Source organism: Chinchilla lanigera, unplaced genomic scaffold (assembly GCF_000276665.1).
Source record: "Chinchilla lanigera isolate Chin_1 unplaced genomic scaffold, ChiLan1.0 scaffold00030, whole genome shotgun sequence".
NCBI lineage: Eukaryota > Metazoa > Chordata > Mammalia > Rodentia > Chinchillidae > Chinchilla > Chinchilla lanigera.
The window spans coordinates 10,929,559-10,956,489 of record NW_004955431.1 but is presented as its reverse complement, the minus strand read 5'-3'; the positions used below and the strand labels follow the sequence as shown (position 1 = coordinate 10,956,489).

At 33.4% G+C, this 26,931-nt stretch overlaps 1 protein-coding gene across 7 annotated transcripts in view; it reads left to right on the top strand.

The window, feature by feature from the left end:
• The window catches only part of Nbea (neurobeachin), a gene marked incomplete at its 5' end in the record, with an annotated part of 638,824 nt that overhangs the window by 61,395 nt on the left and 550,498 nt on the right, over positions 1-26,931 (top strand). For all 7 annotated transcript variants that reach the window (XM_013515839.1, XM_013515836.1, XM_013515838.1 and 4 more), the window contains 5 exon segments: positions 14,625-14,856; positions 18,316-18,416; positions 18,663-18,758; positions 21,494-21,615; positions 22,535-22,661. In XM_013515839.1, coding sequence (XP_013371293.1) covers positions 14,625-14,856; positions 18,316-18,416; positions 18,663-18,758; positions 21,494-21,615; positions 22,535-22,661 — 678 coding nt within the window.

The following is a 26,931-nucleotide window of genomic DNA, read 5'->3' as shown; positions in this document are numbered from 1 at the left end:
TTTTTTTTTTTTTTTTTTTTGGTACTAGGAATTGAACTCAGGACCCTGCACTTGCCAGGCAGGTGCTTGTGCCACTGAGCTATATCCCGAGCTGTTTTTATTGTTTGTTTCTATGCATATCTTGTAGTTTTTTTGTGTGTTTTGTGTAAGTATAGGAAATTGGACTTTATTTTTAGTGTTGGCAGTCAGTCACAGGGCCTGTAATGCATGTATCATACATGATAGGAAAGTGGTCTGCCACTAAGCTGGACCCCCCATCCCTGGAAAATGGACACTTTGAATATTACAGTACTTTTTATGGATTGTAGTTGTTTGTTTAGTGACATTTCTAAATTATCTTGGTAAAGTCTGCATTCTCTGTTGTGTATGACTGTTGAAGTCCATTCTATTAGTTTCCTGGTCATCTGATGTTGTGACAGTTATCTTAAATTCTGGGAACTAAAAAAAGTAAAAGAAAATAAAACACCATTTTGGAGTATTGCTTCTACATTGTGTAGTGCCTAAGGGCTAACTGCAGGTGAAAGTTTAGAGCCCTATTAGGCCTTACCTGACTGTGCAACCTCTCCTGGTATGTATGTATGTTTCTAAGTTCCCTTGTACACATGGGAGTTTTAAAAACCCTATAACCATACAGAGCTCCTTTCCCCACTTGCTGGTCCAGATGTCTTGCTGGTCCAAATGTTATTTCTTGCCCCAGACAGCTGCAGCCAATACTTTTGCCTTCAGATGCTGTCAGCAACAGTGTCCCAGTTCTGGCAATACTGTGAGTTGGGCTTAACAAAGGGTATTCTTGAGGCCTCCTTTTGAGGGAGCTGCCAGGCAGGTTGATACTCACAGCCACAGTTCTGTTGGAATACAGTTCACGTTGCTCCCTCTGGAACTAACAGTTCTAAAGAATGCATGCTGCCGTCCTTATGCTTATGGCCTGTCCAGGACACAGCGGATTGTAATTCATGATATAAAACACTATAGAATCCTTTACTACAAAGCAGTAGCTTTTTTGATCAAAACTTGCTCTGGTTGTTGTTCAGTTTTTTTATTGGATTCCCGAATTTTTCAAAAATTGATTCTGACACTTTTAGTAGCTCATTAGTTTGGGATAAGGGTATAACCTTGGAGTAGCCTACGCTGCCACTTTTGGTGCTGTCTTCCCCGGCTTTTTGTAAGGAATATGTTATAAATTGATTTCATTTCAAAATAGAAACCAAAGTAAGAATTTTAAGCTTGATTTTAACAATTAATATTGTGCATTGTGTATTTTGAAAATTAAAGAGAGAATTTGTATGTTACTGAGTCAAGAATATGACCCTCCTGAATTTTATCTACGTTATCTTATGTGAAGACTTACGTACTGTGCAAGTACTGATAGAATAAGAAGGCAACTGAGAAGTATAAATGGGATTGAGAAAATATCTGTGGCTTAATGATTGCTTTTGGAGCCCTAAAAAGTTACATGACAATTATAATAATTCGTTGTTGGAGGAAGGAAGTAAAAATACAGTAGAAAGTCTGGCTGACAATTTGGGGACTAAACATGGAAGTGCAGCCTTCCTACTGGATTGCTTCCTTCCCTGGTGTCTTTCTGTCTTCCATCCTGCTGTCCTCCGCTTCTGTGTTAAATACTGAATAGCTTCACATTGCTTGGCAATGTGCTAGTGGTATAAGATAAAGTGGATGGTAACATAGTAATGCATGTAAATGAGTTACCACCATTAAACATTCCATTGTGATGTTTATTTTGTACGTATTTACTAGCAGTGATTATTGAGTAGGAGGCACCATTTTGGACGACTTCTCTTGGAGTGGCAGCGCCTTTTTGAACTTTGGGGCAAGGGTTGGAGGAAAAGAATGTTAGTTTACTTTGTTTTGGTGACTTCTCTAGTTGAAACTTTAACACCTCCTTTTTTTACTGAAATTTTTACCTGTCTCTTTTTGCTTTATGTATTTTTATTTTCCACATTTAAAAAAATTACATATTGTTTATACAGATTAATGGATTTCATTTTGGCAGATTTGTACACATTTATAACACAGTTTATTCATTTCTACCTCATTATCCCTTTTGCCTTACTCTCCCTCAGTAGTTTCACTTCTTTTGTGGGAGAGGCTTGTGTAGGTATTATGTATTTATCATATATATCCCATTATCCACCTTTACAACCTCTCTTCTTATTTCCTTCCTCTTGTCTAGTAATAATTTCTCTTTCTACTTTCTAGTCATCCTTTTTAGATTTCACGTATTAGGGAGAATATAACTTTCTGAGTCTGATTTCTTTTGTTCAATATGATGATCTCCAGATCCATCCATTTTTCTCCAGTGACAAATTTTTACTGTTTTTATGGCTGAGTAGTACTCCAGTATGTATATATATGCACCACATTTTGTTTATGCATCCATCTGTTGGTGGGTACCTATGCTGGTTGTAAATCTTGACTGTTACATATTGTGGCACAATAAACATGAGTAAGTAGGTATCCCTAAGGTATGCTGACTTTAATTCCTCTGGAATATGCAAGAAGTGGAATAGCTGGGTCAAATGGGAATTTAATTTTTAGTCCTCTGAGGAATAGCCATAGAATCTGATTTTCACACAATCTGAACTAATTTACATTCCCACCAGTGTATTAGGGTTTCTTCTTCCCTGCATCCTTACCAGAATTCATTGTTTTTTATTTGATTGATATTAGCCATTCTGACTGGGGTGGGATAGAATTTCAAATTACTTTTAAATTTCATTAAGTGGCTAAAGGTATTGAACATTTTTTAATATACTCAGTGGCCATTTTTACTATTTTTGTTGAAAAGTATCTTTTTCAGTTTTGCCCATTTATTGATTACGCTGTTCAATTTTTTGGTGCTAAGTTCTTTGAATTCTTTGTAGAATATTCTAAATACTAATTTTCTGTCACAAGTGCAGCTGGTGAAGATTTTCTTCCATTCCATAGGGTGTCTTCAGTGTGTTGTTTCCTCTACAGATTTTTTTAGATTGGTTGGCTTGTACTACATGGAACCCTTTTCAAAAAGACTTTGCATATACTTATGATTTAAGTGTTTATCTTTTTTTTTTTTTTTTTCTGGTACCAGGAACCGAGCTCACAACCTTGCGCTTGCCAGGCAGGCTCTGTGCCCCTGAGCTAAATCCCCAGCCCCTAAGTGTTTCTCTTATGTTTTAATTATTTCAAAGTTTCAGGTCTTTCAGGTCTTTACCTAAATCTTTTATCCATTTCAAATTGATTTTTGTAGAGGTTGAGAAGGAGAATCTAGTTTCAGGCTTCTACAAGTAGATACCCAGTTTTCCCAGCACCATATTTCACAAAGACTGTCTTTCACCCACATACATTTTTGACTCTTTTTGTCCAGAAGTAAATGACTGTAGTTGCATGGATTTGTTTCTGTGTCATCTATTCTGTTTCATTGATCTACATGTCTATTTTTGTGCCAGTACCATGCTGTTTTTCTTACTATGGCTTTGTAGTATACCATAATTCCTCACCTATTGTGGGAGTTATGTTCCACAGACCCCTGTGATAGGTGAAAATCTATGAAGTAGTGTTGTTATATTTATTTTATTTATGTATATTTTAGGGATTTATAAACCCTTCCCACACTCCTATAAACCCTTCCCACACTCCTATAAACCTTTCCCACACTACTACAAACCTTTCCCACACCCCTGTGTGCCTTCCAGGGGAGATCCTTCTCCCCAAAGCTTCAGCTTCCAGCTGGAGCAGTGCCTGGGAAAGCTTGGGTGAATCAGTCTCAGCTCAGAGGGCAGGAGGGGAGGACAGACAGGTTGGGATGGAGGGCAGAGCTGGCCAGGGAGCGGGGTGCGCGGGACCAGCCAAGCCACAGTCCAAGTGGAGCCCAGTGCCTGGCTGCACTGCTCTCCCCTCCAGGCTGGCTCCTAGCGTGGGCCTGGGCCAGGGACAGTGCTGTGAATCCTTCTTACCTGTAAGCAGCGCCTGCCTGGTGCAGGTCTGCTCCAGTGGCCAGGTGGCTCCGCCCACTTGGGCTGGGGGTAGTGGTGTACTGCATTTCCATTGTGTACAGTATGATATTCATCTGCAGGTGCAATACATAGTGTACAGTATTTTATTTCGATTTACTATTCTTTTAATATGTTTGAATTAACATTTTTATGTTCTTTATATTTTAAATTTTTTAGGCAAAAAATTAAAATCATAAGTAGTATATAAATACCTATATGTCCCAAAATCCTGTGATATAGCAAAAACTCTGTGATACAGAATTAGATATATATTTTTAAAAAATCCATGATACAGTGAAGCCACAATAAGTGAACCATGATATAGCAAGGGATCACTGTAATTTGAAATTGGGTATTGTAATGCCTCTAGCTTTGCTGTTACTACTTCAGAGTGCTTTGGCTTTTCTGGGTCTTTTATGTTTGGTTATGAATTTTAGTACTGTTTTTCCATTTATTTGAAGAATGAAATTGGTATTTTGATTGGGATTACGTTGAATCCATGTACTGCTTTTGGTATCATGGCCATTTAAACAATACTGATTTTGTCAATCCATGAACATAGTACATGTATTAGTGTCTTCTTCAATTTCTTTCTTTAGTGTTGTGAAATTTTCATAGTAGAGATCTTTCATTTTCTTCTTTAGCGTGATCTGTAGGTAGATTTTTTTTTGAAGCTATTGTGAATAGAATTGTTTTCCTTCTTATTCATTATTACTGCGTAGAAATGGTTTTGACTTTTTCATGTTGATTTTTTTATCTTGCTAAGTTGCTAAATTTATCAATTTTAAGTCTTTTGGTGGTTTCCTTAGGGTGTTCTAAGTATTGAATCATATCATCTGTAAAGATATTTTGACTTTTTTCTTTCCTGTGTCCCTTTTAGTGCTTTCTCTTGCTTAATTGCTCCAGCTAAAATTTCAAAGAACTATATTGAATAGGCGTGTGAAGAGTAGACATCCTTACCCTGATACTGATTTACAGGAAATGCTTTCAGTTTTTTTTTCTGATTTAGAATGATGTCACTGTGGGTTTGTCATAGATGGTCTTTATTATATTGAGGCATCACTTTTCAGTGCCTTCTCTTTTTAGGGTTTTTATCTTGAATGGATGTTGAATTTTGCCCAAATCCTTTTCTGTACCAGTTGAGATGATCTTGTGATTTTTATCCTTGATTCTGTTCATGTGGTGCTAGTACATTTATTGATTAGCATATGATGGACCATCCTTACACCCTTTAAAGTAAGCCAACTTGATCATGGTGTGTGATCTTTATGATGTATGTTGGATTTAACTTGCAAGTGTTTTGTTGAAGGTTTTGCATGTATGTTCATCAAGTATTTTGATCTGTAGTATTCTTTTTTGTTGTGTTCTCATCCAGTTTTAGTGTAGAGGTGATGTAGCAGCATAGAATTGAGAATGTGTTTGGAAGCATTCCTTCTACTTCTATTTCATTAAAGAGTGGTCTGATACAATCCAGCACTAAACCATTTGGTCCTGGGAGTTTTCTTTGTTGGGAGACTTTTTATTGCCATTTCAGTGTCATTGCTTGTTATTGATCTATTTAGATTTTAAAATTTAATCTTCTTGGTTCAATTTGGGTAGGTTGTGTATATTTCAAAATTTACGTATTTATTCTAGGTTTTTAAATTTTCTAGAATGTAGGTTTACAAAGTTGGATGTGGTGGTCCACGCCTGTAATTCCAGCATTGAGGAGGCTGAGGCAGGAGGATTGCCGTGAGTTCAAGGCAAGCCTGGGCTGCGTAAGTTATTTCAGTGACAGCCTGAACTATGTAGTGAGACCCTGCCTCAAAAACAAAACAAAACAAAACAAAACAAAACAAAACAAAACAAAACAAAACAAAAAGACTATAGGTTTACAAAGCAGTCCCCAGTAATCCTCTGGATTCCAGGAATGTGTTTCTATAGCAGCACCTTTTCTTTTCTAATTATGTTGATTTAGGTCTTCTCCCTCTTTCTTTTGGTTAGTTTGGCTATAGGTTTATCAATCTTGTTTATCTTTTCAAAGAATTAACTGTTTGTTTCACCGCTGTGTGTTCTTTTAGACTCTGTTTCATTAATTTCAGCTATGATATTTATTATTTGTTTTCCTGTGTTGGTTTTCTTTGGTGCTTTTCCCCAATTGAGGTGCATCATTAGATTATTTTTTTGACATTGTTCTGATTTTTTGAAGTAGGCATGCATACCTGTAAGCATCCCTCTTAGAACTCCCTTTGCTGTCTGAGAGATTCTGCTATATTTTTCTTCCATTCTCATTTGACTATGGGAATTTTAAAATTTCCTCCCATATTCAATGACTCATTAATTGTTCAAATGTGAATTGTTCATCTCCATGTGTTTCTGTAATTTCTCTGTTTTTTCTTGTTGATTACTGGTTTCATTCCATTATGATTTGATAAGATGCAAGTAATTATTACTGTTTTTGTATTTGTTAAGCCTTAATTTGTGAATTTAAGTATATTTTAAAGAATATTCCAAATGCTGAGAAGCATGTGCATTATATAGTTGTTTGATGGAATATTCTATGGATATCCGTTAAGTTCCATTTTGTCTGTCATGGTGTAGTTTAACTTTGATGTATTTATGTTGATTTTCAGTCTGGATGGGGACCTATCTGTTGGTGAGACTGGGAATTGAACTCAGTCATTATTATTGTTATAGGATCTCTTTGTTGTTTTATGTTGAGTAGTGTTTCTTTTATGAAGTGGAGGTATACTCATATATATATAGTTATATCTTTCCAAATATATAGTAACTTTATTTCATCTGACTAATTTTGTATTGAAGTCTGTTTTTTCAGATATAAATATAGCTACTCCTGCCTGTTTTGGGGTTACATTTGCGTGGAATATATTTTCCATCCTTTTGCTTTCAGTCTGTGTACATCTTTGCTAGTGAGGTATGTCTCTTGCAAAACACAGTTTGGTGTTCTCTTTTAATCCAGTTGGCCAATCTGTGTCTTTTATGTAGAAAAGACCATTGATAGATATTCAGAGTTATTATAGAAAGGTATGTGCTAATTGTTGTAATTTTACTGTTTTTTCTAATGTTTGATTCTTTCTTAAATCTCAGTAGTTTATCTTCTCTTCCTCTTCCTTGTATAGGATTCCTTTCAAGTATTTTCTGTAATGCTGGCTTAGTGGTCATGAGTTTCTTTAGTTTATGCTGATTTATATATATTGAGCAATCAGAGCTGGCTCTGTTGTCCTAGATAGGCAGTTACTGCCAAGTAGTCTGAAATTATTCTGATGGATTTGCCTCTGTAAGTGATTTAGTGTTTCCCCCTTGCTACTTTCAATATTCTTTCTTTGTTCTGTACTCTTACCATTTTAACTAGAATGTGATGTAGTAAGGTTCTCTTCTGGTTGAAAGTCTTCTTAGTGTCCAGCCTTCTTTTTTTTTTTTTTTATTTTGGGTTTTGTTTTTTTTCCGGTACCGGGAATCGAACTCACGACATGCTTGCCAGGCAGGCGCTGTGCCGCTGACCTAAATCCCCAGCCCCACCAGCCTTCTTTTGAGGGCTTGATCCTTGGTATTACTCAGAAGAAAATGAACTTCAGTAATGATGATGACACAAAGGTAAATGAGATTTTGTCAAACAGTAAAAGCCAGTTAAAAGTAACTGTTATGTAAACAGTGGAAATGAATCATAAAAAATACATTGAAAGACAAATCAGATATTGACATATTGTAAAAACCAAAGAACAACTGTATCTGCTTAATAATAGAAAAGAGATCAGCAATAGTACAGAGACAAATGATAAACCAGATGTTGGCATACAGTAAAGATCTATTAAAAGCAACAACTCTGCTATCATTAACTGTAGAAATCATCAATAATAACATATACTAAATAGCTAAACATTAATGAAAGTTAATAGTAATAATTACAGTTGGAGTGGGGAAAGGGAAAATGGAAGAAGTAAAATTTGGAAAACAGAAAGATGATGAAGCGGATAGAAAAGTGACAAAAAAATCTGATTAAGGAAAAAATAGAATTAAGTAGTAACAGGAAAAAAGATTCAAGAAGAAAAAAAGAACAAGAAAGCACAGGAAAAAAAGCACAACGCAAAACATAAACCAAGAAAAAGAGAAAGGAGCACCCCGCCCCCAGTTTCTCCACAATGAAGTATTTAGGTGGTTCATTTCTTTCCAGGGCTTTTAGGATTGGAATCCAGTAGATTTGGTGGAGAGTGAGTCACAACTGGGGCATGTTTTGTTTCCACACCCACTTTTTATTGTGTAAATTCTGAGTCCTTCCTGACCTTTCCCAAGGTCAGTTTCAGTCAATGGTATGTTTGCCTTAGGGGTCTATTACTTCCAGAGGCTGTTAGAATTTGTTGCTGCCCTTCTTTTCATTTCCTGCCATTGCTGTCTTGACTAGCTTTGTGGCGGTGGGCTTGTAGGCTTGTAAAGTGCCTTACTTCCTCCAGAGACTTCTCCACCCATACACTCAGAGACATGGCAAACATCAAAGCAGGGATGCATCCCTGATCATGTTGTTGTATATGGAAAGCAAACAGACCACTGAGTTCTGTTCTGGAAGTAGACAGCAAGAGGAATGCAGTATTCTACTGGATTTAAGCCCAGTGCTTTTAGATCCAGTCCTTCAGGAAACCACATGTGCCTGACCTGGTTTCTCACCAGAGGGGGCTGGGCCACTGTGTACCCCACCGCCTGAGCTCTTTGGTGCTTAAACTTTTCTGGGGGTCTATCAGTAGCTCTCCCTCTCTCTTTGCCTGTCTCTCTGCTCTCTCCCACAGTCACTACAGTAGAGTGACCCAGATACCCTGAAGTCTGGGTGCTCTGTGACTTTTGAGTACTGGATTAGTTCAGTCTTAAACAGTATATCCCTTTCTCAAAATGACTCCTTTTTATAGCACTCCTAGAGATTACAGGTGATGTAGTGGATGTCTTCTCCAAAATTAGCCTGTCTTGTGGAGGGATCATTTTCAGAGTAAAATTCCACACTGTATTTGCTAATTGTAGATTTTTCCTTTGGCTAGCCTTGCCAGTTCCATGTTTGTCACTAGGGCTGTCCTCTTTCTGGGTTTATCTTAAGGTTTTGGAGACACGTTTCCTGCCCTGGGAGCCAGGGTTAGCATTCCAGATGTGGAGAGATGCATTCTTTTCTCTGTCTTACATTTCTCTGTAATTTTTAGTTTTTCTGTTGGCTCTTTTTAAAATTTTGTTTTACATATACATATTTAGCAGTACATGTTTATTATATATAATGTTTATATCTATTGTGGAGGAGTTTGTACATATATACATAACACATCTGAATTTTTTTGTTCCCTTCCCCTACCATCCCTCGCTGTTATCTCCAACTCTTATTTCCCTTCCATTTTCAGACCTCTACTACCATGTTTTCTTTGATTCTTTTTTTCATCCCTTTTCCCTTCCATCCTGATTCCCTGCATCTCTTGTTTCCCTTGCCATTTGATAAAGATCTCCATATTTTTTATCTTTTATTTTGTTCTTTATTTATATTTTGGGTTTCTCATATAAGAGAAACTGTGTGATATTTAATCTAGTGTGTCTCATTTACTCTTAAAGACATAGGATAGGCAAGGATTTTCTGAACAGAACTGCAGTGGCACAAGAAGTAATACTGAGAATGAACAAATGGGATCATATCAAATTAAAAAGCTTCTGCATAGCAATGGAAACTACCAACATAATGAAGAGACAACCTGCATAATAGGAAAAAAATTTTGTCTGCTATTGTTTAGACAGAGGACTAAAATCTAGAATACATAAAGAATAAAAAAAAGAAAATTAAACCCCTCAAAATAAAAGACACAGTCAGAAATGGGTAACTGAAATGAATGGGCATTGCTCAGAAGTAATAAAGATGGCCAGTCAGTACATGAGAAATGTTCGGTATGACTGTCCACTAGAACAACGCAAACTAAAACATCCCTGAGAGAACATCTTATCTGTCATCAAGAAGTGAAATAATAGCAAATGCTTATGAGACTGTGGGGGAAAAAGGAACCTTTTTACATTTTTTGGTGGAAATGTGGAAGTGTCTTACTATGGAGACTAGTATGGAGATTCCTCAAAAAACTAAACTAGAAATTCCATTTGATCTGGCCATTCCACTTCGGGGTATTTTCGCAAATGAGTTAAAATCAGCATATTACAGTGACACGTGCAAACCTGTTGCACACAATTTAGGATATTTAAATCTTGGAAATAGCCTATATGCCCTCAATAGATGAAAGGCTGAAGAAAACATGAATTTTATATACAGTGGAGTACTACTCTGCCACAAAGAGAAATAAACTGGAGGCATTCATAGGTACATGGTTGTACTTTGAGACCATAATGTTAAATGACGTAAGTGTTGGCTCTTTGTTGATTCCTGTAACTCTTCTGTTTCTCTTCCCTAACTATTGTTTCTTAGGTACCTTTTTTCCAGGTCTCAGAGAAGCTGTGATTTGCTTCTGGCTTCTGCTATGCCATCCTGTTTCTTCCTTTCATTCATTTGTTAGCTTCCTACCCTAGATAGTAAGCTCTATGAGAGTGGGGCCTTGTTACTACTGAATTATCAATTTGTAGAACTGGTACGTAACAGTATTGAATACCTATTTCCCTTGGAGTCATTCACCCTTAAATATTGCCCAGCTCCACTTTCTGAACCTTTGTAGTCATTCATACAGGATGATACTTGTCTTCCTTGGGAGGAGTTTCGTCAAACTGCCTGCCTTCCTAATAAGCTTTCTGAAGTCCATCAAATATATTTTAATATATTAGGTGGTTTTGTACCTTATGGCTTATTACTTCTGCACATCTCCTTTCTTACTAACAAAAAACATGGTCTTTTTTTCATTTTACCCTTCCCAGACACAGTATAAACATAGTATCTCTGTTGTTTTCTTAAGTCTATTTTTCTGACTTGATAGCAAAGTATATTTGCTAGTCTAAACTAGGGTCCTGAATCTGCCACTTATTCATGCCTGAGCTTCATTATATTAGTTAACTTTTCATTTTCTTATATTAGGACAGTTGTACCTTTTCTTTATGGAAATTATAGCAGAGAATTGTTTAATAAGTCAACTGTTTCTATCTTCCTTTATCTGTAGTAGTTGCTGAAAATTATTCAATGAGTTTAGAAGATAGATTCATTTAGCTTCTTTGACATTAATGTATTAAGAATTGTAATAAATGTTAAAAAAACTACCATTCTAGAGAAAAATAGATCCATTCTTCAGCTTCTACGGTAGATACTTTGCTATTTCTGATGATGAAATCAGAGAGCCCTTAGAGTACTTTTTTGTAACTAAATGATATATAGGAAGCAGCATTGCATTTTTGACGGTGAAAAATGGGGATTTAGGTACCACATAACAGAGCCTGTTTGTTAGAATTACAAATACTACTAATTCCTTTTAAAGAATACTGTAATTTTTCTGTCTTCTGTGTCTGTTTCTTCTATTTACTCATTAGATAAAGATACTTGTTCCTATCAGACTCTGGTTATATAGATAAAACTGAATTCAAAAGTTAGTTTAAAAAATACTCTGATATTCTCCTATTTTGGTGTATATACCGTCTTCCACAGATTTATTCAGAGGCCATATGTATTGCCCTCAGTTCAATCTGTAATTGTCTGCTTCACTGATTTTGAAGGCTTTTTATTTCTTTATATGATTTTAGAAAATCTCTTCAGAGTTACTATTCAGTGATCTTTAAAATTTGTAGTAGTGCTAACACAAGTCAATTGGACATAAAGTAATGGATAACCAGAAGTTCTTTAGTTGTATGGCATGATGTTTGAGTTAGTTTTAATGGTTCCCCAAGTAATACAGAGTACACAAGCCATAATAAATTTGCAGTTAATGTTTGGAAACATTAAGACTTAAACTGACTGAACTTCATGATATTTCAGAGGTGTTGGATCAGATGCCTACAGTTTTTAGGTGAAGGCTGAGGTTGTTAGAGAAATAATTAGAGCACACCTTAAATGAGTGCTAACTATATGTCAGTCATTGTGCCTAAGTACTTATAATCCAGTTGTCTCATTTAACTGTCATGACAATCCTGTTAGGAACTTGATTCCTAATTTTTAGGTGGAGTAACTGAGGCTTAGAGGTAATAGAGCTAGTGTGTTCTGTAGCTGGAATCTGAATCCAGAGCCAGTGTCTTAACCGTGATTGTAGCTGTTCTCAGCAGTAAACTAGAAATAGTAATACTTGAGGTTGTTTCAGAAACAAAAGTTAAATTAAGCCAGTCAGAGAGGGGGCTGGGGATTTAGCTCAGTGGCACAGCACCTGCCTGGCAAGCACAAGGTCATGAGTTCAATTCCCGGTACTGGAAAAAAAACCAAAAAGAAAAAAAAAAAGCCAGTCAGAGAGAATAGGTCAGTGATAGATCAGAATTTAGCACAGGGGCTATTTGCTTATAAGACTGAATTTTAGATTTGTTTAGAGAAAAATATATATAGAGTCTAATATTTCAAAATTAGGGACAAGTGCTTAAGTTTAGAAAACTTTTCATGTTTTTTATTAGTACATGTGTGTAGTACCTAATGTTTATATCCTTGTAGGAAGTTACATGTACATAAACACATTTTAATTCATGTTTTTCATACCCTTTCTCATTCCTTTCCTCTCTCCACTGTCCACCTATTTCTTGATTCCTTTGCTTTTTGTTTGCTTTATTTTGCTTTGTTTTGTACATGTTTGTAGTGCATAATACTTACATTTCCTGTGTGGAGTTGGTATGTCTACATCACACATTCCAGTTCCTGTTTTCATCTATTTATTCTCTCCCTCTTCCCTCCTTCCATCTCTTGATCCCCTTGTTTGAAAAAGAAACTCATTTCCTATTACATCTCTTTTATTTCCCACTTTATTTTTACTTTGGTTTCTCATATACAAAATATCATGTGGTATTTAAGTTTGTGTGTCTGATTTGTTTCACTTAATATTATGATCTGAAAGTGCATCCATTTTCCTACAAATGACTCAAGTTTGTCTTTATGGCAGAGTAGTATATCATTGTGTTCTTAAATGCGATTTTATTGTTTGTGTGGACTTGTGTGAAGACAGATGTCTTGCTTTTGGATCCCGGGTACTTTGTCTGTTTGACTTTTTAAAAGTTTGTAAACTTTCTTGTTTATGATTCTTTATCTGTAAAATGAAGACAATAATAATTTCTTAATATATGTAAAGAACTTAAAGCTGTGGTATTTGCCATCTTAGGTGAAGGAGCAATATTGTTATTATTATTTATTCTATTTATATCATACTACAGTTATGTATCTGTATTTGTATTCCATTCTTTTTTTTTTTTTTTCTTTAATCTTTTTGAGACAGGGTCTTTCTGTGCAGTTCCAGCTGGCCTTGAACTCACTTTGTAGCCCAGGCTGGTCTCAAACTCACAACGATCCTCCTGCCTCAGCCTCTTGAGTGCTGGGATTACAGGCGTGCACCACCGTGCCTGGCTATTCCATTCATTTTTGTAGTAGTAAGAACTTAAGTCTAATTCTTGATCCTAATTTTACATGCTGTATGTACCTAGTCTTGTTTTACCTTTGCTTTTTTCCTTCTCAACTGGTACTTTATGTTATTTATGCTTTATATGTCTTATGAGCCACCTGTTTTGGAATAAGGTAGGGTATGTGTACATAAAGTATATCTTTGTTCCTGGGATTCAGTACTGTTAGTGTGTGGACTTTTTTTCCTACTGATACATTCTAGTTCTTACATTAGTGAGATCTAGACATTAATAAATGCAGTCAGTGCTTGTTGAATGAACTAATAACTGAATACCTTCAAATATGTCAGATTTTCAATAAATGGTATTATTACTAAATCTAACATTCTCTAAACTAAAAGGATATCTAGTTTGTCAGTGTTCTTTCAAAAGGTTCTTTAGGTGTAATATTATAGTTCATGTGATTTGATCTACGCAGAGTAAATGATTAGGAGTATATTATTTTATTATGTATGTATTTGTAAAAAGTACTTCTAATGCTTTTGGCATAATGCAAATCATATATGTTGCTGTTAAAAGAATTTTCTTAACTGAATTCAGTTTTTTTTTAAAAAAAAATTTGAAGACTTTAAATATTTCTCTTGAATTTATTTTTGAACATTCATTCCATCATTTCACATTTATTGTATGTTATGCTAGTGTCTGTTTCATGTTTCCTTATCTTCTATATATGATTAAACACAGCTTTTTTTCCTGTAATATCTTTTTATATTCTTTATGTTTAATAATATTAAAAAAGAAAATGAACTTTGTTTTAAAATTCATCCTTAATGAACTCTGTATTTTCTATTAATTATCACTTTTAAAGATCATACCCAATCAGAATATATCCTGAATCCCACCCAGTAACCATATGCTGTATTTTGCTTTATTCTTTTAGATTTGAAATTACTTTTGCCCATGTTTGTGGAAATTAGATTTCTGTTTGCTGGTTTCATTTCTTACATCTACAGCTCTTAAACTATGGTTCATAATTAGTACATCAGATGTAAATTCTTTAGAGTACCTGTTCTTTCTTGCTAATTGAATTTTTTGGTGGCATTTTATTTTATGATTATAATAAGTAACTTCCCACTTTACAGCTGGTTATTGTTTCTTTCTTTCTGCTTTCAGCTGGTTGGTGGAGAATTTGATTTGGAGATGAACTTTATTATCCAGGATGCTGAGAGTATCACTTGTATGACAGAGCTTTTGGAGCACTGTGATGTAACATGTCAAGCAGAAATATGGAGCATGTTTACAGCTATTCTACGAAAAAGTGTTCGGAATTTACAGACTAGCACAGAAGTTGGGCTAATTGAACAAGTATTGCTGAAAATGAGTGCTGTAGATGACATGATAGCAGGTATGGGGCTATGACTGTCTGACAGGAAAGTATAACTTAAATATTTCTAAAGTTTTATGTACTTCTCTATATACTATAGGTAATAGAGATTTGTTAAAACTACAGTGGTATAAAATAGATAAGTAGAAATGTTAGGAAAATTTGCTTTTTATATTACTGGAAGCATGAGGAATGGAAGAAGACAAACATAATTACTGTGTTAGGTGAACATAATTACTAAGTTTGTTTTTCTAAGTTTTAGAAAAATCTCAATACTCTGGAGTAAGTAGTATGAAATCAATAAAAATAAACCTTTTATGCAGTATATAATTACATCTTTACATAATTAAAATGCCATAATACATATTCCAGTTGTGAATTGTGGTTTACCAAAATATACCAGTTAGATGCTCATCAATTTGACATGTATGGAACTGTGACAAATGACAGGACACTAAAAGCCTTAGAATAAGTACAGTATTTCTTTTGGAAGTGATTATTTTACTTTGATTTTGCATTGGGGTAGAAAGTTTCTGTACAAAAATAACCACATGTATGGTGGAATAGGACATGACATTAGCACAAAATTTCACTTAAAATTATCAGTTGTTTTGCTTGTTATAAGTTATTCTAAACAGTGACTTTGTGATTTGTCACCATCAACCCTTTGCTTCCCGTGCATGGTAGTTGATGCACTTCAGTAGAAATGTTTTAAATTTTGGTCTGACAGCAGCAGTTATTGCAGAAAATAGGTTTAAAGTTTGAAATGTTGATTCTTCTAAACCTTGACTCTTCAGTATAAATGTCTTCTGATATAAAAGTATTTTCAAAATCCCAAAAGTGCTAATCTGATTGTTCACAATATTGTATGTGCTCTTTAAAAGTAGTTTAGCCAGCAGAGAATGTTTTTTAATCTTTTCACTTAGATATATTAATTTTAATGTTGTGGAACAAAACATGAAGGAAGAATGAAAGGAACAATGGGTTAAATAATGCTATTTAAATTTAAAAATGATACTTTTTAAGTTTAATTTTTTAGAAAGTATATTAAAATTATTTCTAATTGGTTTTCGAAGTAGCACATATCTCTGTTGAACATGATTTTAGCATTCTCTATTTTAGTTATGAATGGCTAACGATGATGAAGATACAGGCTTACATTTCTTAAAATACCTTTTTAATAAGGATATAGTACTTCTGTAAATTCTAGTTATTTAACAGGAATTTATTTGTAGGAAATTTTATGTATACATGCCTATAGAATATCTTATGACATTTCAATCCTCATATCTGGGCTTATAACTTTACATTTTGTTCAATTTATTGCCATGTAATAGAGTTTAGCAAAAGACTCTATATGCGTAGTAATTTATTGGCATAAAATTCATGAGTATTGGGATGTGACATGACAGGACAGCACCACAGAAGTTTATATCTTGACATACTTAGTTACATGAAGCTCCTTATTTCTCTTACTCTTTCTTCTCAATAGTAATAATATTGATAGCACAAAATTTGCACTTCGTTTATTTTAAATATTTCCTTATAAAGAGCCTGATGATAGAAGGATGTAGGAAAATGGAGTAAGTGTCAGAAAAAATGTATATTTCACTTTTTTAGAAATTAAAAATGGGGCTGGGGATATAGGTCAGCGGCACAAACGCCTGCCTGGCAAGCACATATTCCTGAGTTTGATTCCCAGTACCAAAAAAAAAAACCACAAAAAAAACCCCTAGAAATTAAAAATGAAATGGCATGCAAAGGAAGAAAAAATAGCCACCAAAACACTATTAGTTTTTACTTCTAAATATGTTGTAGTATGTTAAGTCCAAAGAGCCACTTTTCGTTTAATAATGTGACTGTATCGCTCAGGAGGTTCAGCATTTATTGTCAACTGTTAAGACTGTAGAATAGTCATAGTATATTTTTCTCTCAAATTTTTGTCCAGAAAAGAAGAACTGCTATAATAAAATGAAATTGAGCTTCTTCATTATTTTTCATGTGCAGTATTTAAGAGATTTTAAGAAATTGTAACTAAATACAAACTTACGTCATACATCATGTGTATTGCAAAAGCAAGTTTAATTTTAAAAAGCAGTATTTGTATGTAACCCTTTAAGACATCTAAAGTGATGGTTGCCTACACAGTTAATTGCTTAAAAATGAGGCCTGTTTAGCATTTGAAAGATTCTTCCTTATTATAAAGAATTGTTTCTTAGAAACAGACCTTTACATTTATATGCACTAATATTTTCATACATTTTGTTGCTTAAATGACGAAACATTTTCATTGACTATAGATCTCTCTCAAAATTGGCACATCCACTGTCACAATTTTGTCATAGATTGCTTGCTTGTTATAATATTAAGGAAAAATTATTTATTGATTGATTAATAAAAGTAACTATTGAATATCTATTTTTGAGATGCACAATAAGTACTTTAACTTTTCAAATTCCAATTATGAATCTTTGCTAAATATATATTATATAATTGTTCTGTATGTTATTATATAGTTGTATCATTTCATTTTACCCTGGTCCAACCTTATTTATTACTGATAAACTTCTAGAATATATATATGTATACGTATATGTATATATATCTTACTAGCATGTATTAACTTGTGTAGTATTTTTCATTTCTTAGGAAATGCTTTAGAAATTAAAAAATGAAGTACTATAAGTATTTAGGTATTTAATTTCTTACAAAGAACATTGAAAAATATTAATCGTGTAGAAAAACTAATCACAGAAAAGATATTAATTTTTCTGATTAGTATTTAGTAATCTGGTGTTTCTGTACTATGAGCAAAATACTTGTATTAGCATAATGGTTATCACTAGTCCTGTGTCTAAGTTACTCAATTTTAACAGTAGGAAGAAGTGAGGGTTCTAGAGCCAGACTGTCTAGGTTTGAGTCCTGACCCAATCAGTTGTTAGATATGTGTTCTTGGGAAGCGGGACTAAGTTATGTGTGCCATAATTTGCTCATTTTTAAGAAGGGATAATTATTGTACCATGTTATAGACTTGTTGTGCAGATTTGTGATTTTAATACATATAAGCCACTTTGAATAATGCCACACAGAGTAAGTGCTCAAAATTGTTAACAGTCCAAGGAATATTTCAAGAACACATTTTATTAAGAATAGATAAATCTGAAGGAAAATATGGTAACTTAGTTTTTCATTTGAAAATAACCAATTTATGTTTAATTCTTTGTACCTTTACAATTTATAATGTCCAGTTCTCTACATATGTCAATTGTATGTGTGTAAATTGTTAACTAGAATGGCTCTTCATGAAGACACTTAGGCATGTTGGATATGTGTGTATTTATATATAAAATATAATTACATATATAATTAATAATATATATATAATTGCAACTGATAACTTTTGTCCTTTCAAAAAGTATATTACCTTGACAGATGGCAACTCATGACTAGAGTTCAGAATAACTTTATTTTCCTTTGAAGATCTTCTAGTTGATATGTTGGGGGTTCTTGCCAGCTACAGCATCACTGTCAAGGAGTTGAAGCTTCTGTTCAGCATGCTTCGAGGAGAAAGTGGAATCTGGGTAAGCTGTGGTCAGAGGGTAGAGTGTTCAGTATCACTTTGTTAGTACTTAGTATTCAATAACTTGTCCCTAGACAGCTGTGTATTTGAATTTATACTGGAAACCATTTTCCTCTTAAACCATTTAGTAAATAATTTAAAATTAATTTTCCGTCTAGCTATTAAATAGTCCAGTGACTAAAGTTGTATATCAGATATTATTGCTAAATTTGTACAATGATTTTTTTTTTTTTTATTATATTCTCAGCCAAGGCATGCAGTAAAATTATTGTCAGTTCTTAATCAGATGCCACAAAGACATGGTCCTGATACTTTTTTCAATTTCCCTGGTTGTAGTGCTGCGGTAAGTTTAATTACATGTGTTTGTTTTTATTTATTTTTAAGTCATCCAGCCCCATCACTTGCCATTGCTGATTTGTGTTGCCATAGTTTTGCCTTTTAGGTTCTTTTATATTTGTCTTAGTTCGCTTACAATAATTCTTTTGAGATACTTCCTATAGCTTTAATCAGAATATTCTGTACCTCTTTATTCTGAGTAGTATTGCATTTTATCGATATGTCACTGTTTCTTTGTCTATTAGTTTGTGGGCATTTGTGTTTCTAGTTTTCAGCTCTTGTAAATAAAACTGCAGTGAGCATTTGAGGAGAGGTTTTCCTGTGGGCATATATTTTATCTATTTATTAAATGCCTGAGTGAGATTTCTGGGTTTTGTACTAAGTGTATGTTTACCTTCATGAGAAACTGTCAAGTCAATTTCTGTAATGAAAAATTTTACATTTCCATCATCAGTGTGAAAATTTGAATTGATCTGTATCTTAAACATTTTTAGTATTTTAAATGTTAGTCATTTAAATGATTATATAATGCTGTAGTTCTTCATGGTAGTTTTTTCTATTCGTCTCATGACCTATATATATTTTTTTTTTTTGGTTTTTTTTTTTTTTTGGTTTTTCTCTGGTACCGGGAACCGAACTCACGACCTTGCGCTTGCCAGGCAGGCGCTTTGCTGCTGAGCTAAATCCCCAGCCCCCTCATGACCTATATTGTTAAGTACTTTTTCATATATTTGTTGCCCATTCTTATATCATCTTTTGTGATGTCTGTGTTTTCTACTGTTCATTTAAATATTTGGTTGTCTTATTTGAATTAGGTATTCATTACAAATTTGGGTTATATTTATATATTAGATACATACTTACCAAATATTTTCTCCTAACTTGTGGCTTTTCATTTTCTTAATATTCTTTCTTTTTTATTAGTGAATGTTTGTTATATATAATAGTTAACACTGTTTTTGGTGAATTGGTACATGATATCATTTTTCATCTGTTTACTCCCTTCATTGTTCCCCCTTCCTGTGATCCCCCACCTCATATCCCAAAAGTCTGTCTCTCTGTTCCTTACCATCTTTCCTTTATTTTACTAATTTATATTTTGGATTTCTTATATAAGAGAAATAATGTGATATTTTAATTTCCCCGTGATCCACCCATTGCCTAATAAATAATGTGACCTTATTTTCTTTATGGCTGAATAATACTCCATATATCACATTTTCATTATCCACCCATTTACTGATGGACATCTAGGCTGTTTCCAGAGCTTCCTCAAAACTGAAAAATTGATGAGGTCCAATTAAATTTTTCTTTCTTTTATAATATGTACTTCTGCATTCTAAAAAATCTTTCACAACCAGGGGACAGTACTTTGTTAAGATTATTTTTTCAGTTCTGTGTGTTTAAGTCCTACATGTAGTTTTGTTTTCCTTTTTATGAATTATTTTCTTATGGTGTGAGCACAGTTGGAGTTAAGTTTTATTTGGTTGCATCTCTTTTTGTTGCTTTACCATGTGTTGAAGAGATGGTCCTTTCACTTTGAATTACTTAACACATTTCTTGAAAATTATTAGATCATATTTAGATACATCTATTTCTGTACACTCTTTTGTTCTCTTCTATATTTCTACTTCTCTGCCACCTATATAGTTAGTAATTCTTACAGTTAGGTAGTCAAGTACTCCAACTTTGTTCTTAACTTTTTGAATAGTTTTGGCTATTCTAGAATGTCTGCAGTTTTATGTACATTGTTGGATAAACTTGTCAAATTTTATTAGAAAACCTACTGTGGGACTGAAGATGCAACTTAGGGTAAAGTTCTTTCTTAGTAAGAAAGAGGCCCTGGATTTCATCAGTAACATTGAAAAAGGAAAGAGAGAGAAGAAAAAGCCTCTCATGGTTTATAGAATAAGTCTGTAGAATAAGTGTATAGAATAATTTGGAAAGAATGGAGCACTTTAGTATTACTGAACCCGTTAGGCTCAAAAAACATAGTCTCTCTCTAGTTTTCTTTGGATTTTCAGTGTTCTTTTACCAGAATTTCAGCATAAAACTTGAAGAGCAGCCTGTCTCGATTTTTTTCTCTGTATTTTTTTGGTTAATGCAGTGTAAATGAGTTATAACTTGGGGTATAGTAGACCTGAACAATGAAGCTGATAATACACAGAGTATTAAGACAATTGGTTGGGAACAAGAGATGGCAAGGGTATGTAAAATAATGGAGAAAAGGAGATGCTTTCAAACACTTCAGTGATAGCTGTAATCAGCTGCTTTTACCTTCCTATATTTCCATGTTGTATTGTCACTAACACTTGTGTTTATTTAATGGTGAGTCCACTAATGTTCTCTAGCACAGTTATTTTTGTCTTTGAGATTTAGCCTCCTATAGTCAAATGAAATATTCCTGAAAGCTAGCATAAACTGTAGAAAACTGAAAATCCAGAGACCTATATGTAAGGGAATGCATATTGGTGAAATTAGAGGGGAAATTTGAAGTACAGTCCAAAATTGACCATGTTAACTGGAGATGAAACTTAATTAACTGTTGAAAACAATATTTCTGTAACCAAATAATATCTTATATGGATTACTTAAACAAAGTAATAGTTTTTATCTTCTGTGGTTCATGATTTTTTGAAATTTGTGTCTCATTTATTCTTTATTCTGTAAAATATAGATTTGATCTTACTGATTTCATATTTTCTTTAACTGATACTTTATCTTCTTTTCATTGCTTTGTAGGCAATTGCATTGCCTCCTATTGCAAAGTGGCCTTATCAGAATGGCTTCACCCTAAACACTTGGTTTCGTATGGATCCTTTAAATAACATAAACGTTGATAAGGATAAACCTTATCTTTATTGGTAAGTAACATGTTCAGTGTTGGGACTTTTATCTTTAAGTATTTCAATTTTTTAACTATATAATGTAACAAGGCTATATATAAGATGGACTATAGATAAAATACATAGTTTGTGTGTGTTAAAAGTATGAAGACTCAGCTAAATAAATTTATTTATCTTTTTACTGTTGATTGTAGGTGCCCATGCCTCCCTTCCAACCCACTTTACAATGTAAGAGTCAAGGGTTGCAGACTTTCCCTGGCCAGTCTGCTTCAGTGCAGATCAGTTGTGGAGCACTTAGATTGCTGGGCCTTGATCTAGCGGGGGGGAAAAAAAAACATACTAACTCTTTAACTCCCATTAGATTTCCCTTTGCCTTTTCATGTATTTTGTTCTGTGATCATAACTGAGATATGCTTTTCAAAATAGTAATAACCATGCAAGAAATTATAATGAAATAAAATTTGATAGTTATTTTTTCATTTTGATTAAAATATACTATTATTTGGTGAAACGCATTTATAATTTGTCTCTGACTTTCTTTGTAAAGCTCTTTTCAAAGACATAGTAAAATTAGAAGCCTAGTTATAGAAAATATTTATATGTATGTAAATGAGCCTTGATTTTGCTAATTGAATATGATTCTTAAAGTTAGATGAAGTCTTTCGTTAGATTTGTGTTGACTGTTTTTATGTATTTGTGATATTTGAAATTGAAATATTCAAAGCTTATTTTATTTCCTGGTTTAGATTCATTGCTGCCCAGTTTAAATTTTTTATCTGTTAGATAATTAAACTTTTTACATTTTAATTTTTATTTGGTACATATTAAATTCCTACTCTGCAGGGAATAAGTTGAATTTTTATATAAAATAATTTTAATAGGCAATAGGCAAATGTTTCTTCTTCAGTTTATTATTATATTATGATATTCTTTACAGTTTTCGTACTAGCAAAGGAGTTGGTTACTCTGCACATTTTGTTGGCAATTGTTTAATAGTTACATCTCTGAAGTCCAAAGGAAAAGGTTTTCAGCACTGTGTGAAATACGATTTTCAACCACGCAAGGTAAGTAAAAGTAAATATTTATGTCAAAATTTACCTTTCTTTTGTCTTAAAAATTTTCTGCTATAACTTCTGTAATATTTTCTTTTGCTGGTTTTCTTTTCTTTTCTTTCTTTTTTTTTTTTTTTTTTTTTTTTGAGTTTTTGAGACAGGATCTTGTTATGCAGTTCAGGCTAGTATTGAGCTCACCTGGTAGCCTAGGCCGGCCTTGAAGTCACAGCAATCCTCTTGCCTCAGCCTCCTGAGTGCTGGGATTACAGGCATGTGCCACCACGCCTGGCTTTAGCTGGTTTTCTTATGACTTAATGTTTTGTCTTATTCTTGTCTATATTTTGTTTTTACTTTTATTTCTGATTTTTTTCTATAAGATCAATCTTTTCAAGTCTTGTAACATGTCTCATACTCTTTCATTCTTTCAATGATCTGTTCTACAGCGTTCTTACAATAAATATTGAATAGTTAATGAATAGCAGACCCTCATAGGCGCTAAGGAATGACAGTGAACTAAAGAGAAAGCATCTCTGCTTTCAGGATGCTTGCATTTTATTTGGAATTTTTGTTCAGTTTCATGATAGCCTTCCTCTCTTATTTTTAGCTTCAAACCTCTGTTCTTGTATTCTCATCTAGTATCTGATGTTGCTATCTGGATTTCTTTCTGGACCTGGGTCTCAGAATATGTAACAGTGAATTAACTATATCCTGTCCCATATGTACTCATGTTCTGAAGTTCTCTGATTAAGATATCTACCATGTTCCTAATAATCGGGACTTGTGTTAACTTTTTTCTTCACTCTCTATTTTAACATTATATTAGTTTAATTTTTACAACACATACTGTGTCTCCAAAAATACTTATCTTCTTTTAAAATTTCTTTACCTGCTGCTTAAATTGTTTATATTGCTCTTCCTTCATTTTGGATGATTTGCTGTTTCTTCTTGTTTTCATATTTGGTTTCTCTTTCTGATTATATGCCTTTGCTCAAACTCATTAATTTACTTCCCACTCACTACAAAATAATTTTTTGTCCTAGTTTTGTATGCTTTAAATGTTTTGTTTCATTTCATTACCTGTTCCTTTTCAATTATATATTCAGTACATGATATGGACTACATTTACTTGTCTCCTTCCCATAGCTCTAGGTTTTCAAATCCTGTCAGACTGGTAGGTTCCATTTTATATGACAACATTTTTGTATAATCTCTTCCTGAGTTACCTAGATCCCACATTTAATTAATATCTCTCAGGTCGTTTTATTTCAGTATTTGCTATGACAGTTATTTTAATTAAACTTTCATTATTCATTTGTATGTACATTATTTAGTGACTATTGATACTAAGATTTTTGTATTCTCTCAAATGCCCACCAGAGAGCATTGAACTCAGTAGACTACCAGTAAGATATATCAGATAAATGAATAAAATATGACTTTAATAACCAAAAACACCTTTACTTTCTAAAGGAGTAAGTTTTATTTATTTGGACAGTGAATATCTATCTAATTTATATGGAAAAATTCATTTCCTAGGGAATGTGATTAATGGGGAGTTATTACCGATAAAGTGAAACAAGTGGATCTGAGCCTTGTGGGCAGTATTTTTCTGATAGGTAAGGGTGCCAATGATCTTGTCCATGTGGCAGTAGGAAGGTAGTCAGGGTGAGAAGGTCCAAGTGATTTGGATTGTTGCTATATGGTGCTCATTTAAAAACTAAAGGTTACTAGCCTTTTGGGGGTACAGTTATGTATAATGCAAGAATAAGTAAGTTTTGGTGTTGTACATAGAGCATTAGAGTGTTATTTGTGAACATTAAAAGAGTTTTTATGCTTTTTGAGGAAGTATTTTGCACAGTCTTAGTGGAATATGCAGTTATTTACAATGCTAAGAGGTGATACATACTTTTATATTTTCATTCTAATACTAATATTTTGCTGTATATTTTATACAATTTATTCATAATAATTATATTTCATAATTTATATGTACCATGTAAATGATATATGAATTATGTACTGACTTATAATTTTTGCATCTATTCAAATAGTAAAGTTTAATTATAGTATTCAAAGATTTTTCAAAGGTGAGCTTTCATGTGAGCTTTATATTACTTTGATTGCAGTTCTGGAGAATTATATTTGAAGAACTTTTGAAGAAATGTTACTTTAATTACATTCATTCTTGTTCTCCTTTCTTCCTCCTCCTTCCCCCATCTTATTCTCCTTCCTTAACCTCTTCTTTCTCTTTTATCTATTTCCATCTCACCTTTTCCTCTGCCTGTCTCCTCTTCCTTCCTCCTTTTTTTGTCTTTCTTTCCTGTTCATTCTTTAACCTTTGGATAAACAGAACCAGTTTTTAGACCAGAGATTGAGATTTCAGACCAGTGTGTTTGTGTGTGTATGTGTGTATTATGGGTTATGTGCATGTGTATCTATATGTGTATGTGTGTGGTGGGGATGTGAATGCCATGGGTTTATAAGTAATTGGTGTTTTTTAATAAAAGTTACTTGTTAAACCTCCTGGACTGATGGTGTAGAGACTTTCCTTGGAAGAAGTTCATTCATAATTCCTATGATTGAATGTTTTGCTGTTTTGCTGCTTTAGTAATCATGACTTCAAGGAAAGGGATATTTCTCTATTGTTAATGTTTTGGCCTATGAAATATATCTTTCCTTAATATCCCATAGAATTGTGGATACCAGCTTGAATCATATTTTGAAAACTGCTGTCCATTTAATATATAACAAGAAAAAAGAGAACTATACAACTATATTTATTTGATTAATAATGTATAGTTCATTTGCCATCAATTTTGGTTTTTTAGAGGTATGTTCCTATTAACTGGGCTGCTTCTTTGTATCAGAGCAATCAACCAGCTGAAAGTTTGAACAAGGATAAAGTATAGATAGGAGTTCCCGTTCCCACATGATTAAGCACTGGTCCCCTTTGTGACTTCAAGTTTTGTTCCTTAGTAGAGTATATGGCAGAGGGGTTATCAACCTTTTTTTAGGGCACCATGGGAATATTGCATTTCTGACACAATGAGCCTAGAGTATATTGCTTTATTATTTTTCTTTTTTTTTTTGCTATAAGATTTTCCCTGCCTGTGATAATAAATTATCTGGAGTAGTAAAAACTTAATAAATAGTTTTGAATGAGCATTTTTTTATATTAAGGACATCAATAAATATACATATAATATTAATGATGAAACTATCTTGGACAGGAAAATTTTGCTTCTGCGTAGGCATTTGTTTAGGTCTGTTTACATATTTGAAAAAATTTTGCACAAATATTGATTGTATGTCTTGTTACATAGATAATATTCTGGTTGATTATACTGAAATTCAGTGAATATGGTTTATGTAAATTTTAATTCTTAAGTGAAGGACTCAATTTATTATAAATTAGAGATTATCTAGAATTAAACAAGTTAAAAATGGAACATATGTTTTAGTTATTTAAATACTTCTCCCTGACCTTCTTTGTAACTAAGGAACATCATTATTTTCTATTGCTGTCTTCTCTGAGTTGTATATACTGCCATTATTTTTATTTTCTAAGGCTAGATCAATGAAATTGCATTTTTTTTTTTTTTTTTCCGGTACCAGGAATCAAACTCACAACCTTGCGCTTGCCAGGCAGGCGCTGTGCCGCTGAGCTAAATCCCCAGTCCCTGAAATTGCATTTTGTTTAAAATATTTCAGATTTCTTAGAATATTTAGTATTTTAGTGGTCAGGTATTACTGTTGTAGCTTTTTAGTTCTCAATATATGAAATAATTAAATAATATGTTTAAATGATCTCTAGAACAACATATTTGTTCTCTAGAACAACAAACATCATATTTTATTTTAAATTTTGGGCAAGGAGAAACTTGCCTATTTTCTCCCACTAACTCCTGAAGGCATATTTGCTCAAATATCTATAAATTATCTTATTTTCGTATACTTTAGAAAAATATTTCTATGTTCTCTGCCTTAGGCTGTTAACTCTAAAAGATAAGTGTTGGGTCCACTTCATAACCTGTCAACATTGACTGTTACATTGGCTTTTGCTGACACTACTAATAGGAACTCAAGATGAATTCATTTTTTGATTCTAAATAAGTATTCACACATTACTAAATTAAAATATATGATTATTAGTGGATGTAATAAATTTAAGTTGTCAAATTAAAAACACCTAGGGGCTGGGGATTTAGCTCAGCGGCAAAGCGCCTGCCTGGCAAGCACAAGGTCGTGAGTTCGGTTCCCGGTACCGGAGAAAAACCAAAAA